The sequence below is a fragment of the Herpailurus yagouaroundi genome, unplaced genomic scaffold (assembly GCF_014898765.1).
Source record: "Herpailurus yagouaroundi ecotype Mexico unplaced genomic scaffold, PumYag 164, whole genome shotgun sequence".
NCBI lineage: Eukaryota > Metazoa > Chordata > Mammalia > Carnivora > Felidae > Herpailurus > Herpailurus yagouaroundi.
This window is the reverse complement of record NW_024412405.1, coordinates 11260376-11275744: the sequence shown is the minus strand read 5'-3', so window position 1 is coordinate 11275744 and position 15369 is coordinate 11260376. Positions and strand designations below refer to the sequence as shown.

At 40.8% G+C, this 15369-nt stretch overlaps 1 protein-coding gene across 3 annotated transcripts in view; it reads right to left on the bottom strand.

Annotated features, from left to right (window-relative positions):
- Positions 1-1007: 1007 nt before the first annotated feature.
- The window catches only part of TMTC4 (transmembrane O-mannosyltransferase targeting cadherins 4), a 66299-nt gene continuing 51937 nt past the window's right edge, over positions 1008-15369 (bottom strand). For all 3 annotated transcript variants that reach the window (XM_040487133.1, XM_040487134.1, XM_040487135.1), the window contains exons 15-18: positions 9802-9916; positions 7983-8095; positions 4002-4071; positions 1008-2348 (exon numbers count right to left, since the gene is read on the bottom strand). In XM_040487133.1, the coding sequence (XP_040343067.1) occupies positions 2200-2348; positions 4002-4071; positions 7983-8095; positions 9802-9916 (447 nt within the window). In that variant the 3' untranslated portion in view covers positions 1008-2199. The remainder of the gene's footprint in view (positions 2349-4001; positions 4072-7982; positions 8096-9801; positions 9917-15369) is intronic.

Here is a 15369-nt window from a genome sequence, read left to right as displayed (position 1 = left end):
ACTGGAAGGCTGAATATAAACAGGGAAGAAATGTAGCAAACAGAGGACAACCACAAACTGCCTTTTTGTGTGTGTGTGTGATCTCACCATTAGGGAGCTATAGGATGATGGTCAGGCTCTCAGATTTCTCAACCTGGACACTCCTCCCATGTCTGTTTTGACAACCACCCCCCCCCCCACTCCACCTCCTACTGTGATTAGCACTGAAAACATTAAAATAAAATAAGAGGGGAAATGAGAGACAGACTCCCACTTCCCGCTTGTTGGGAAGGAAACCCAAGAAGCAGAGGGTGGCCACCTCAAGGTGGAGAGAAAAGGGCCAGCGCCAGCATGGTGCACTTCCAAGATCTGCGGAGACAGAAGACTGCCTGAAGTATCAATCAAATTAATGACTGTTTTCTCTGCAGAGAAGACAGCCATAATGGAAATCCTGAGAGATGGGGCAGTGGAAGCTAAGGGGATTCCTTCTGTAGACAGGGGTCCCGGATGTGCATATCTTGGTTTGACACTAAAGTTTTAGTATTGGTAGGAAAAAAACTCCTGAAGGAGCTTTTACAAGAAATATTTTTCTTTACTCTCAAAAGGCAAGTACTGTTATAAAGAAAGAAATTTGCTTTCAAAACAAAGATCGACAAGCATATAGTGAATCTATTATCTGTTGAGCTAAGCACTGTAGGAACATAAATAAGAATAAGACAGCTCCCGCCCCTAAGAGATCTATAAATTGTTACTGTTATTTTGGGACCATTTAAAAAATGTTTGAAACACAGCACTTCCTTTTCTGATGTATGTCACACACCAGTACTTTCTTTCTTGATGTACCTCAACCATCCATAAGTCACAATTTGTAAATTACAATTCATTGCAGATCTGCTCCCCAAAATGTGAGTGTAGAGAATTAAATTCATCTCATTGTGGATCCGTTCCTCCCATTCTCTAAACTTGGATAGAGGACAATTGTATTAAATGGTCTCTAACACCAAAGAGAAGCCACATATGAAAAAGGATGAATTGGTCACTTGGATTTCATTTTAAGGGAAAGGAAGACACAAAGTTCATGAACTTGAAAATCACCTATTAAGAAGGCAATACATTTTTATACCAGCCTGTGTAATAATTTTACTGCATAAGATATTATAGAGGTTGCATAAAGCATTAGGTCAACACCATATACAGAAGAATAAAGCAAAAAGGATTATCTTGATCAAATAAAGTAGAAAAAAATTCAATTCTTAAAAATACCACAAATTCCCCAAATGTGGCTCTTTTTAAGACAAAATCTACCTCTTGCATTTCCTGAATATAGTAATGACTGTGGTTCCATTAAGCCGAACAGAACACTGCCTTATAGCTAAAAACTTAAAAAAAGCAACTTACAGAGATATGTAACCCTCTTAATACTGTATATAACAAAAACAAAAACATCAGGCTGACTGCCTGCTTTTGCCTAAAGCATGGCTTGAATTTACTATTAATACCAACAGCTTATATAGAATGTGAATACTACATAATTTCCTTTGTCATGAAGCTGCACAAATCGGAGAATCCAAAAATGATTGCAGGAGTGAGTCTTCCAATGACGGGAAAGTATATAAATATACTAGATGTTAAAATTTCCATTCTTCATTCAATTATTTGCCCTGTTTAAAACATAAAAATACAAATAAATATATTTCCTTACAAGGGAAATTCATAGTCTATTGTTAAAAAAAGATAAAGAAACAAAAATCTTAATTTACTTTTTCTTGTCATTAAATAAAAATTCTAATATACAGACATATTCGATATTTATATAAACCGTGGGAGTCCATTTATGATTTCTTGTTCACAACTGACATTTAATAGTGTTAGTCTCTGTACAACGTGGCTCACACCCCATATGCAGGTTTAATTTTACATTCTGCTCCACCTAATTTTTTTTTCTCTTTTTTTCTTTTTAATTAAAAAAGATTTCATTTTTGGAATTTTAGGATTTACATTTGAGTAGTCTGAAAAAATACAATTTCAATGCAAAAACCACATCGAGCATTCAAGAAGAGTATACTGCTGGTGCTGTAATCTTTTTGCGTGTCTTTTTGCGTGTTTTCATAGAAAAAAAAACAGTCAAATAAACAACATGTAGGACTTTTAAATGGTTAAACACAACCATATATTAATGATACACCTCATGCACACAAACAAAAAATGAAGGAAAAAGGATCAGACGTCTTTCTTTTGCTTTTGTTCTAGCTTTCTTCTTAATAGACTATAATTCTCCTTAGTTCCTGATGCAGTGGGGTCAAGCTGCAGAGAGATTTCATAGTGTTTTTTGGCCAAGTCTAGATGTCCCCAACGATGATAAAGCACAGCTGAAATAGCAAGAGAGGGATTTCATTGGAAATGCTTCTGAATACCTTACAGTATTCCCAACCACTTGTGCCAATACACACACACACACACACATACACACAGAGTTTTCAAAAATCATTGTTTCAAATAATATTGTTTGTGCTGCAAACTTTATTTAATAACCACACTCCCTGGTGATTGTCTGTTTAACCACCTCCCGTTACTCCTGGGGTTCTGCAGATCACTAGATATGACCCATCTTCTTACAGCAACATTATTACATAAAGAAGGAAACTAAGATTACATCAAGGTTCTCAAAGTTGCCATGAAAGTTCCAGGAAGTCAGGCTGGATATGGCTGGGCTCTGGTATGTCTCAGGGCCCCGACCATGTGCCAAGTCCAGCATCTGAATAATGATTCCCCTACATCTTTTGTCAAAATACTAGCTTGTTTGTTGCTAGCCAGGAATAAGGGCACTCACATCAAGATCTGACCATAAAATGATAGTTAAAATCTATTAGAATGGTAAGTGTCTGATTATTATCATGATTTTGTAAGTGAAACTAATTTTTTACATGGGCGGAAGAGTAACTATTGCTGCTTTGTGACTTTCATGATGAGTAGCTACAGAGTCTGTAGGGAACTGATTTGGTGAAAACATAGTCACATGCTGAGCATTCTAAGCATTGACATGACACTCTAAAAATGGTAATTATTGAGATATAAAAATGGAAAAAGGAATTCTAGAGAATAAATAATTGTAAATGCACCTTAATTTTATTTTGTTTTTTTATAACCTTTTTTAAAAAAATCTTTCTTCATTTTGAGAGAGAGAGAGACAGAATGTGAATGGGGAAGGGGCAGAGAGAGAGGGAGACACAGAATCTGAAGCAGGCTCCAGGCTCTGAGCTGTCAGCACAGAGCCTGATGTGTGGCTTGAACCCATGAACTGTGAGATAATGACCTGAGCCAAAGTCAGACGCTTAAAGGACTGAGCCACCTAGGCGCCCCTGTAAATGTACTTTTAGCAGAGACCTAAGAGAACATAAGAACACAGTGGAGACCAGGCTATAATGGAAGGTCCTCTATGGAATAAAGGAAAGGATGTAAGTTAGACCAGAAACTTCCAAAGTAATTCTGTGTTTAACATTCTAGGATCTTTCACACAAAGAAAGAAACTCGAAGTTTATCATAAGAAGGGGATAAACTGAGTGGGGAATTTTGGGTGTTGGTCTGGTCATACAGTTACAACTTATACATAGGACTACTATTTTGCTACCTTTTTAATGTAATAATTTCTTTTAAAAAAAAACACATCTTAGAGGGGCACCTGGGTGGCTCAGTCTGTTAAGCATCTGACTCTTGATCTCGACTCAGATCATGATCTCATGGTTTGTGGGATTGAGCCCCACATGGGGCTGACAGCACGAAGAATGCTTGGGATCCTGTCCCTCCCTCTTTGCTTGCTCTCTCTCTCTCTCTCTCTCTCTCTCTCTCTCAAAATATATAAATAAACTTAAAAAAAAAACCCACATCTTAGAACCAGATTATAAAGACCAATGCAGGCTAGATTTGTTAAAAACTACTTTCTCTACATTGATATTACAGAATGCACCCATTTCTTTAAACTTACACGGACTTTTGATATGATTCAAATTGAAAATTTTCCTTACCCAAATTGCCATGGTAACTTGCAGCATTTGGATGAGCTTTAATTGCTTTGAGGAATAAAGCTTCAGATTCCTGAAGAATGATATAAAAAATAAGGTATTGCACGATGCAAAAGCAACACACAGTTTTGCTGTGTACAGTTTTCAAACATTTAAAACTGTTCAAACGTTGTTTTGTGACACTGCATCCTTCTCCCAGAAACATTTGGGAAGGCCAGCGGGGCCATACCCTGTTAAGAGGTTCTGAAGGGCAATCAGGGAAGTGTGTGACAGGGCAAAGGGGACAGAACAATAGTGAGGGGAAGATGGGCAACGGAGAGCAATGGTGACTGCAGAGAGAGCACGAATATGCTAATGAGCTTTGCCACCTGCCTCCCAAAAGTGGCTGAAAGTTTGCAACTTGAAGCAAGTAGCTCGATTCAGGGTGCAGTGGAGGATGAGCCAGAGTCAAATGACCAGGAAAGGGCTAGGCTGTTGAGGACACCCATAAAAGCGTCATTTTCATTCAGCATCAATGAATTCATTTCTAGGATTCTCAAGGTAGAAGCTGGGGCCGATTTAATCCCCCCAAGACTCACAACCCCTCAGCAATCCAGAAGGGGCTCATTCAGCTGGAAAAAAATAAGCAGGGAGAAGCAGGGAGAGACAACTACCTGTCACGTAAGCAGTCGCAGGATTGTATGTGACCATGACCAAATGCCCCTGGTGTGTGTGAACTGGTTCTTGTATAGACTTGCATTTCCTCCAAATAGTGCTCATTTCCAATCGGGCTGCGAAAAGGCACGGCCAAGTGTTTTTTTACCTGATCATCATGTGACCATGGCTGCCTGGATGGTCCCGTTCTACCATAATGCTGGGAGATAAAGATGCCGAACTGTTCTTTGCTGACATCTGCCGGGGGTAGCTACTCACACCCGTCTACATTTGTGCTACTGAAGGGCCACACATGCTTTAGTGAGTATCAGACAGTAAGCTTAAACAACTAAAGTTGGTGGATGGGGGACAGGTTTGCTCCTTCTAGCTGCACCTTCTGTGAATTTTCCAGGCGGGCTTCCTGGAAAATATCTAGGATCGTGCATTTTATAAAGTGTAGAAGGACCAATTTCCTTGCCCTGTGATGGCCCATGGTACTCCTGAGAAACAGGTCGGGCATTTGGGCAAACAGCTCTGAAGCCACAACCTTTTTAGAGAGAGCTGGCAGAGAAAATTTTATATTTTGGAGATGTTGTCCAAAAAGGACTGAATGAAGAAAAGATGTCAGCAAACAGCACTTCCGGAGCTCAGAGTCAGTGTCTACGTTCCAAGCTGTGGTCGCTGAAACTCGTTCAAGGAAGTGTAAGGTTTTCCTGACATATTAGGTATGCTGGTAAAAAAGAAACCAAATGGATTGCATAGATTTGGAGTGGTTTCTAAGTACCTATGCTTTCTGATGACTTTCAAATATTACCATTTAATCTAAAATCTGAGAAATAGGAAGTCCAGGGAATCTAAATCTACTTTAAAATGCTTCTCTACTTGCAAAGGAAGCAGAGTTAATTAGAGACAACTGATGGAGAGAGAAAATGCAAGTTAGGAGTTCTCGGGGGACTCTGGATTTGTTTAAGGAATTTTTGAAATGCCCACGAGTGTGGACACCATTCAGGAGGACGTGGAGTCAGAGTCAGGTTTGGAGGACACGGTGGGGTCAGGGTGGCATGTGTAGAGAGAGGAGCAGGGCTTGTACCGTCTTGGGCGGCTGCCGCTCTTGGCAAGGCAGAGCCTGAACCTTGAGTGGGGGTGTGAGGAGGCTGAGTGAGGTAATGGGGGAGGAAAAACTAAGTCAAAGTTCCCGAGTTTAAAAATGGCACACTGACAGAAGGGGCATCGGGAGGAAAGAGAGGTTCTATGCTTCCATCTCGGTTATGTAACAGTGGGGTGGCCATGAAAGGATGCTTCAGGGGCTGCTGTTAGGTAACAGGGCTGCTCAGATGACAATCTGCCCCATAATCACAGGGGCACAAGGCATTGTGCACAGATACAGATCACTGTGCACATCAATGTCTTAAGAGGGAATCTGGAAGCCTGAATGTTTCACGGCCAAATGTGGGAAGCATTCAGCCATTTCACAGCTGTAACCGGGCACTTAATAAATGCCCATTAGCACGCTGGATAGCAGAAGAGTTGTAAAAATGGGACTTGGGGCTCTGCCCTCGTGAAGTCTCCAGGCTCACTAATGAGACTTGTCAAGTTAATGATAATACAGAACAGCAAAGGCTTAGGCGAAGTGAGTTATATAGACAGCAGACACCTGTCCTGACTCTCCATCCCTAAGTCCCCACTACCTTGCCACCTCTGCAGAGAGTCCCCACCCAGTGCCCTTCAAGGACAGGCTAGAAGTAGCTGACCAACAGCAATGGGGGTCACTTCTGCAGCATCGTGAGAGGAAAATCTAAATTCCAAATCCTGACCTTAAAACAATATATGAAGCAAGCACCCGGTGGCTGACACCACAGCTCAGGGAGTAACATCACGTCCCTCCTGTTGGCAGAACTGTTGCAAGGTTCTTATTTCGGATTTCATCTTCTGTTTCCTCATCTTAGGCTCAGCACCCTGGCCCACACAATTAGGATGCAAAATGTGTAGAGAAATAGGAAACCCATTTCTCCATTCTGCTCTATGGAGTTTTTTCTACTTTATCTGGGAAAAAAAAATGATATGAACTGGAAGCCAAATGAACCGTGGGTTCTATCACCTTAATAGAGTTCTAGTTTAAAGGCTGTGGGGTGATAGAAAAATCAACACAATGGTTACATAGGCTGCATCTTGAAAATGACTGGCTGTAGCTGGTCACTGGACACTCCCAACCCGTCCCAGGCTGACGGGGATGCCTGGAGAGGTCGGTAGAAGGGAAAACCACAAAACTTGCCTTCTTTCCCTGGTTCTATACTGGTAAGTCCATAAAAAATAAAAATTAACCCCCTCAAAAAGTCATCTCTGGAGCAAAATCTAGAAACATCAAAATATTAACCGGGGCCATCAAACTCCCTGATATTTAAAAATGAGACATGCATGAACTATCTTACTGTTGTTTTGGAAAACTATGCCGATAATGGTATGTGATGAGCAGAGGAGAAGTTAGGTAACATGGAACACACATGAATGAATCACTTCCTTTAGGCCCGGTGTGATCAACATTCGATACACCTCCTGATTCTGAAAGAAAAATTGCTGCCACAGAGGATGAAGGCACTGCATCTGAAAGTGTGTTTTCTGTAGCATCTGTGTTAGAAACCTAGGACGCTAGCTGCAAGTGCACAGTCCCTGACTCCACCCTGTCGACTGAGACAGCATCCTGTGGGGAGGAATCTGCGCATTTGTATCTAATACACTCCCTCACTGGTTCTGAGCCGCACGCTTGAAGTCTGAGATCACTGATGTTAGGAACACAGAGTCCCCTTCAGGCCACAGAGTGCCGTGCGCCTTCTGATTCGCAGTTGTCACTCCTGGCCAGTCCTGGGAGCCTAAATCTAGTATCTTTTGGTTCCACTGGTCAGACACTTCCAGGGCCTTGCAGATGACCTACAGCTTAACTCTAGATGAGGAAAAACTCTAAATGGGCAAGAACCAGTCCTGCATTCCCCATGGGCTGGAATTTTTTTGTGCAGAAGACCGCACCAACAAATCAGAGCTCCCACCTGCCTGCGAGGGACAAAATCAAACAACTTCGTGCCAGGGTTGGGGCTGGGGCATCACTGCCTCCTCTCTGGGCTTCTCCTCCCCACCCCACATTTGAGCAATGGTGATGAATTCTGATGAGAAAGGACACAAAGTCTGACTGTGCAAATCCATCTTTTGGGCAAATCCATCTTTTTGACCAAGCCACACTGGTACACTGCCCCCACTGTTTTTGCCTAATTCTGAATTTAACTGGGCAGAAGTAACATTTATGGCTTCTGTCAGATGCTGGCATTAATTGCAAGAAATCACGGCCTGCAGTTTACACACCTTGTATTTCTGGGACTTCCCCAGCACATTTGCCAACGAGAACATCAGAGAGTGATCATTAGGTATTAATTCCAGCGCCTCTCTTCCAACTGCTTCAGCTTGGGCTAAATTACCTGCAAGGAAAGCATAGAAAAATTAAAAAAAAAAAACGTTAACATTGTACTGGTATGACTTAAGAAAATCAATGAAGAATGCATAACACACATATACACATGCAATATACACACAAACACCACACACATACACACAATACAGAACACACACACACACAGATAACACATACATACACACAGCACACACACACACATACACACAACACAGACACATACACACATGGCACATAACACACATATACACAGATGATACATACATACAGCACAGCACACACATATACATACACACAACATACACATACACACAACACATAACACACATACAGCACAACACACACATACACAACACGTAACACACATATGCACAGATAACACACATACACACAGCACAACACACATATACATACACACAATACACAAACATTACATATACACAGCACAACATACACATATATATATACACACAACACATAACACACGTCTATAGATAACACACAGCACACACATATACAAACACACAACACACACATCACACACATATACACATAACACACATGCACACAGATAACACACATACACATAGCACAACACACACGTATACATACTCACCACACACACACACACACACACACACACACACACAACCCCATAAATTGCAAAGATACTGCAGTCTAGTGCAATTCTAACATAATATACAAACAGCTTTTGATTAAATTCTTTAAAAGCATATAAAACCTAGTTTTAATTTTTTCCCAGATACCAGTTATACCCACATCGGAGAAAACAAGTCTGCACCATAAGAGTATCCACAGTAACACTTTAATAACTGAGTATTTATCATATCGAAGTATACATTTTGTATTTTCATTAGAAGCACTGCTTAGATGGCTCACTAGCTTGAAATTCTGCCAAATTAAAACTATCATTTCTTATGGGCTGTTTGGATTTTCAAAAGTAGGGGAGCAGGGTAACTCCTGGTTGACCGAGCTAAGATCTGGGCTGAGGAACCACATCATCAAGTCTGTTAGCATCCTATCTAAAAGAAGAACCCATGACTCTGACTGTAGGTTTAAGGGCATCTCCTTTGACAACAGTCCATGAACTTTAGAGCATGGTCTTCACAGGTCGAAAACCCAGAAGTCATTTTTGCTCTTTTGGTGCCTCTAGCATGGGGACGGGCAATGCTAGATAACACACTTCAGACGAAACGAGATCTTAGCACCCATCTTCACCCCTGGCTCAGCACTAATTCCAAGTAAAGTGTCATTTTCCCACACATACCTGTTTCAATAGGTCAAAGGAAACTCTGTCTTCTAGAAGAACAGACATTTTTGTATTACTCCATATTATTTTTTTAAAACTAATACACACTAGGGGCGCCTGGGTGGCGCAGTCGGTTAAGCGTCCGACTTCAACCAGGTCACGATCTCACAGTCCGTGAGTTCGAGCCCTGCGTCGGGCTCTGGGCTGATGGCTCAGAGCCTGGAGCCTGTTTCCGATTCTGTGTCTCCCTCTCTCTCTGCCCCTCGCCTGTTCATGCTCTGTCTCTCTCTGTCCCAAAAATAAATAAACGTTGGAAAAAAAATTTTTTTTTAAACTAATACACACTAGAGAAAGAAAAAGCACGCTAATCTGTTTCCTAAGTATTCAATGGCACCGCATCATGGCTCCATTTCCTCCAATGTATTTAATTCACCTTTCCGTACCTGTATTGTCAAGGAGTATGATCATGTTGTTCCAGGCCAAACTGTGCTCTGGTTTCAGCACAGTGGCGTTTCTCCACGCATTCAACGCATCGACATGACGATTCAGATCTGCGTACTGGAAACAAAGCATGGCCCCCAAAAATCAGTATTCCAATGTTCTTGCTTCCTCTAGGACATAACCAAACCCAAAACCAAACCCCTACCAAGCCTAACTTATAATTACAGAACTTCTAATTTTTCGTATTAACTTGCTGAATCTCAAAATACCTCACTGAAGTACATAACTATCCCCATTTTACAGATGAAACAACAGAGGTACAGAAAAATTAAGTAATTTGCCCAAAGTTACACATCTAGAAATGGCAGAGTGGGGATGAGAACCAGGTAGTCTAGTTCCCAAGCCTATAACCTCTTAACTATAATTCATAATTTAGTGATCCCAGGTGTCAAATCATATTTGAGACTACTAGAGAGACAAAAATTAAAAACCGAATCATTATTCTTTTTACAGAAAGACTTCACATAGTCTATCGTTGATAAGGTATTATTCAAAGGGGTAAATAAATATTTAATGTGATTAACAGCTACATATGACGAATTCGCCATGTGAAGAATGTTCTAGTAGGTGGTTTCTGCCTACATCTAAGCTACACAGAAAACGATGAGTGTGTTAGACATACTCAGTAAACTCCTTGGAAAAATCTTAAGCGGCAATGTGAAACACCTTGGCAATTTTTTTAAGATGTTATTTTTATGTAATCTCTATATCCAACGTGGGGCTCGAACTAACAACCCAGACATCAAGAGTCACACGCTCTTAACTGATGGAGCCAGCCAGGCACCCCCATCTTGGCAATTCGAAGCCTGTTTGCCTCCTTTTGGAAGGAGAGAATGATCTGTTGCTTTCTTTTGAGAGGGCCTGTTGTTTAACACTGACAACAGCACAGAAAGCCTGGGTCTCAATCTGCATAGTTAATAAAAGCATTCTGAGGCAGAAAATGATGGATTTTTTAGCAGGTGAACTTCTTGCCTTAACTCCGTTCAAATGCCCATGTCTTATGTGAATGAACTTCCTTTCACTCTACAAAAACTACACACGGTAACAATTTATCCAAGGTCAAGGCAATTTCCTTCCTTACTGGCAAGTCTGTCTTTTCATTAGAGGACAGAAACGTTTTTATTTTCTCATGACCCACATGGTAAACAGGTGACATATGATGCAAGAAAAAGAAAGTTTTAATTATGGAAACCTTATAAATATCCATTTGCTAAAGATGTTGTCAGATTTCTCAGGAGGCTCAGAAACTCAGGTCACAATATTTCACCCTTAAACAAGGAAATGATGTGAAAAGTTCAAAAAGTAAAATAACTTAGGGTGCTAATTATATCAACATTTAATTGCCTGAATCTGAGTTTCCACTGATTTCTTGGTCCATTCTCTCTAGCAAGTGACATTCATTTGAATTAATTGGGCAAAATCTGTGATGACATTCTTTCTAACACACAGGCAAACCAACATAACTTCATTAACACAACACCAAAATTCTTCACATAGGTTATTATTTCTTCTTATTATTATTACTATTTACTGAAGAATAACAACAAACTGAATCGGGCAAAATTTACTTTTATTTTGTCTCAACCTTTACCCTTCTTAGATTATCAATACAAAGTGAACAACACTTTAAGGGAAGCCGAGGAAAATGGTGACTTAGCCAGAACTACCATCCAGAAAGTAGACAGGCAATGAGCACATTATTTACCTCTTAGCTCTATGCCCATCCTTCTATACTCTGCAATATGCATTTCCCAGAGTCCTTTGCCACTTGGCCCCTTGTTAGGCTTCTGCCAACAGGAGTCACAGGTGACATCAGATGGCTTGAAGAGGGGCCCTTTCCCCCACTCTCCCATTGTTGCTCCTGTTCCTTGGCGGTGCGTCTGATGGGGCAATTCCTCCCACTCCCTACCCCCCACCCCCCACCTCCATGGTGCCGGGCTGGAAGCAGTGGTCCTTCTTCATGATCTTAGTTCTTGAGATTATGGTAGCCCCTGAGATGGTAGCCCCCTCTCTGAGCCCTTCTATTCTGGTGGCACCACTTCCTCTTGTTTGTTACCCCAATGCTACAGGGTTTCCTTACACTCTCACAGTTCATGTCATCTAACCAGTTCTATCTTCCAGCCTTCCAACAGTTGCCTAACCCATTCTCTGCACTGAATCTTCTCTATTTAAAATACTTAGCATAGGGGTGCCTGGCTGGCTTAGGAAGAGCATGTGACTCCTGATCTTGGGGTTGTAAGTTCGAGCCCATGTTGGGTGTAGAGATTACTAAAAAATAAAAATAAAATAAAATAAAATAAAATAAAATAAAATAAAATAAAATCGCATAGCTTCTGTTTTCCTAAATGGCTCCTGACTGATACAATCAGTTCTTGCAGAATGAACTGTCTCTAGTAATGCCTCCACAGTCACTATTACTGCAATTCTCTAATAGTAACGTATCCCAAATAATCCAGCTTTTCCTAATTTTCTATTTCACAAGAAAACTACATTATATTCCCTTCTTATATGGGTGCAGAAATCAAAACACATTTCTGTCATTACTAAAGAGTGACTAAAGAGGATTTTTAAAAAGAAATTTTGTTATTAAGTTCGTCTTATTCACCAATATATAAATGTGTTGTTTGAGCTGTTAAAGATTAAGCTCTTAATACTTTTAAGCTGTCAAGCAGGCAAAAGCTGGATAATTAAACAACAATGGAGAGAAAAATCTTTAAATAAGCAAGAGCAGTTGGCAGAAGGGAACATAGGAAGATCATTTTATGGTAGCATAATTAGTAAACAATACACACAGAGAGTGGCACAAGGTCTCAACACACTTAATACAACAGATGATCTTCTATGTGAAAGTGGGAATGAATCCCAAGGACTGGTGTACATGGATAAAATCCCAAATCTTATATTCTATTTTCCTTTCTTTGGACATAACTCTTACAAAGGGTTCATTTAGGGGTGCCTGGGTGGCTCAGTCAGTTGGGTGGCCGACTTCGGCTCAGGTCATGATCTCGCGGTCCATGAGTTCGAGCCCCACGTCGGGCTCTGTGCTGACAGCTCAGAGCCTGAAGCCTGTTTTGGATTCTGTGTCTCCCTCTCTCTGACCCTCCCCCGTTCATGCTCTGTCTCTCTCTGTCTCAAAAATAAATAAACGTTAAAAAAAAATTAAAAAAAAAACAACAAAGGGTTAATTTAGCATAAATTCTCTATTTTCCAAACCCCAAGGAATTGCAGTGACAGGCAGTTACTAGGAGAAAGAAAAAGACTGCTAAGTTTTAGAGGCTGAAAGTATAACCTAGAAGACTATAGGCAGATACACTCAGTTTGCAAACAATAATCTAAAAATCTACCTTCAACGCTGAAGAAAAAAAATGAAAGAAAAATTCATACGGATATCAAACACAATGTCATGCAGGTATTAGTGTAATAGTCACAGTAAATAAAAACAGTAATCCCTGTAATAACTGCCCAGTGCATGTACTTAGAAAATACCCAATTTGCTCCCATCCCATTCTCACTTCATTAACTTTGCAAGGATCCATCCTGCTTTGTATGTGCCTGAATTTTTTGGTCTCTACTTCTATCATTATAGGTGAAGTTTTACTGTCTTCCCACCATCCTCCTCAGAGAGAACAATGTAGGGTATCAAAATGTGCTTCCCCAAATATACCACTTTGACATAAGGATTATTGCACTAACGACAACTGAGATTCAACAGATGCAGAAAGAAGCCTTCCAGGAGCTTCCCTTATCTGACTCAAAGCAGAAACAGTGACGTAAGGACTGCCATAAACCCCCTATGGCCACGAAGGAGGACCCACACAAACCTTCATTAGTTTCTATATGCATTTACCCTCTGATAGTTTGCCACCCTTGGAAGTCTAAAACATCTTCCTTTCTTTTGTCACTTCTCTACAAATGTATTTTAATTACAAATGTATTTGTTAAGATGCTATATAAGCCCAAGTTCTAACTGTCTCTTTGAGTTACTCATCACTGAATTTTTCCTATGTGTATGCATGATGCATGTGTTAATATACTCTGTTTCTTTTCTCTTGTTAATCTGTAGTCAGTCTGGTTTGCAGGGCCCCAAAGAAAGAACCTAAGAGGATAGAGGAAACTTTTTTATCCCGCTTTGACAGCTTCTCATTAGAATAATAGCTCTCCTTGAATCTTCAGGCTTCACAGAGAAAGCTGCTTCAACATCAATGTACGTAACTAGATCAGAATTTTAAAATGTAGAAGGAAACAGAAATGTGGCCAAGGTCAAGTGGCTCTGGAGAAAGTTATGTGGGACAACAGGAATTGCCTGCTATCAATTTTCCTTGTTTAAACATCTTGCTGTTGCACGGATTTAGTCACATTACTGTCACTTTCCTCCACGCCCAGGGAGAAACAATTCCTCTTTTCCACACTACAGTGGGTATATAGAAATGGAAGCTTCCTAGAATACATCATAGCTGAAACACATCTTCTATTCTCTGAAAAATAAACACAGGAGCCACTTCACTTTAAAATTTAGAACACCAGCAGTATCTGCCCATTTAAAGTGACCTATGCATAATTGGAAGTGACGTGTGCACAGTGGGAGAGGTGGAACGTCACCATCATTAGCCACACATTCCTGCCACCTTGTTTCCCCTGTTCATAAAATTCAGCCTCTGCAATGTGCACAATCATGACTACCCAGTCCAGACACAAAGCAGATTAGACCAAACATATTCCCATCAAGGTAATAACTGAAGACTGGATTTTCAACAATCTTAAAGCAACTCATGTTTTCTAGGTTGTCCTCCCCAAATAGTCTCTTCTGCTCTGAGCTGATCAGTCTGTCTGCTCAAAGCTCAGATAGATCTGCTTCCCAAATGCAGGGCCAACAACAGGGTATTGAAATGTCCAGGGAATTTTGTTGGTTTGTTTTGTAAATACAGATCTTTTATGGAGCCTCTGATTCCCTAAATCCAGGATGGGTGGAAAGACTTGGATGTTCAACCAGTTTTGGGACTGACTTGTTTTGATAACACAAGGACTCCATAAAAGCAAGTCTTCAGGACTCTTAAAGTGAGGATAAATAGGCATCTCTTTAAAACAACTTTGATGTAATCCTATCTGTGCACAAGGTTGGATAAAATCTGGAAAATTATATATAAAAACTTCTTTTATTTAAAAAAAAATTTTTTTTAATTTATTTATTTTGAGAGAGTGGGGGGGGGGCGGTGGAGGGGCAGAAAGAGAGAGAATCCTAAGCAGGCTCCACACTGTCAGTGCAGAGCCCGACGTGGGGCTTGATCCCATGACTGTGAGATCGTGACCTGAGCCGAAATCAAGAGTTGGATGCTCAACTGACTGAGTCACACAGGTGCCCCAGTATACAGGGCAACCGACTTTGGCTCAGGTCATAATCTCACAGTTCATGAGTTCAAGCCCTGTGTTGGGCTCTCTGCTGTCAGTGTGGAACCTGCTTTGGATCCTCTGTCTGGGGGGGGGGGGGGGGGGGGGGGGGGGGGGGGGGGGGG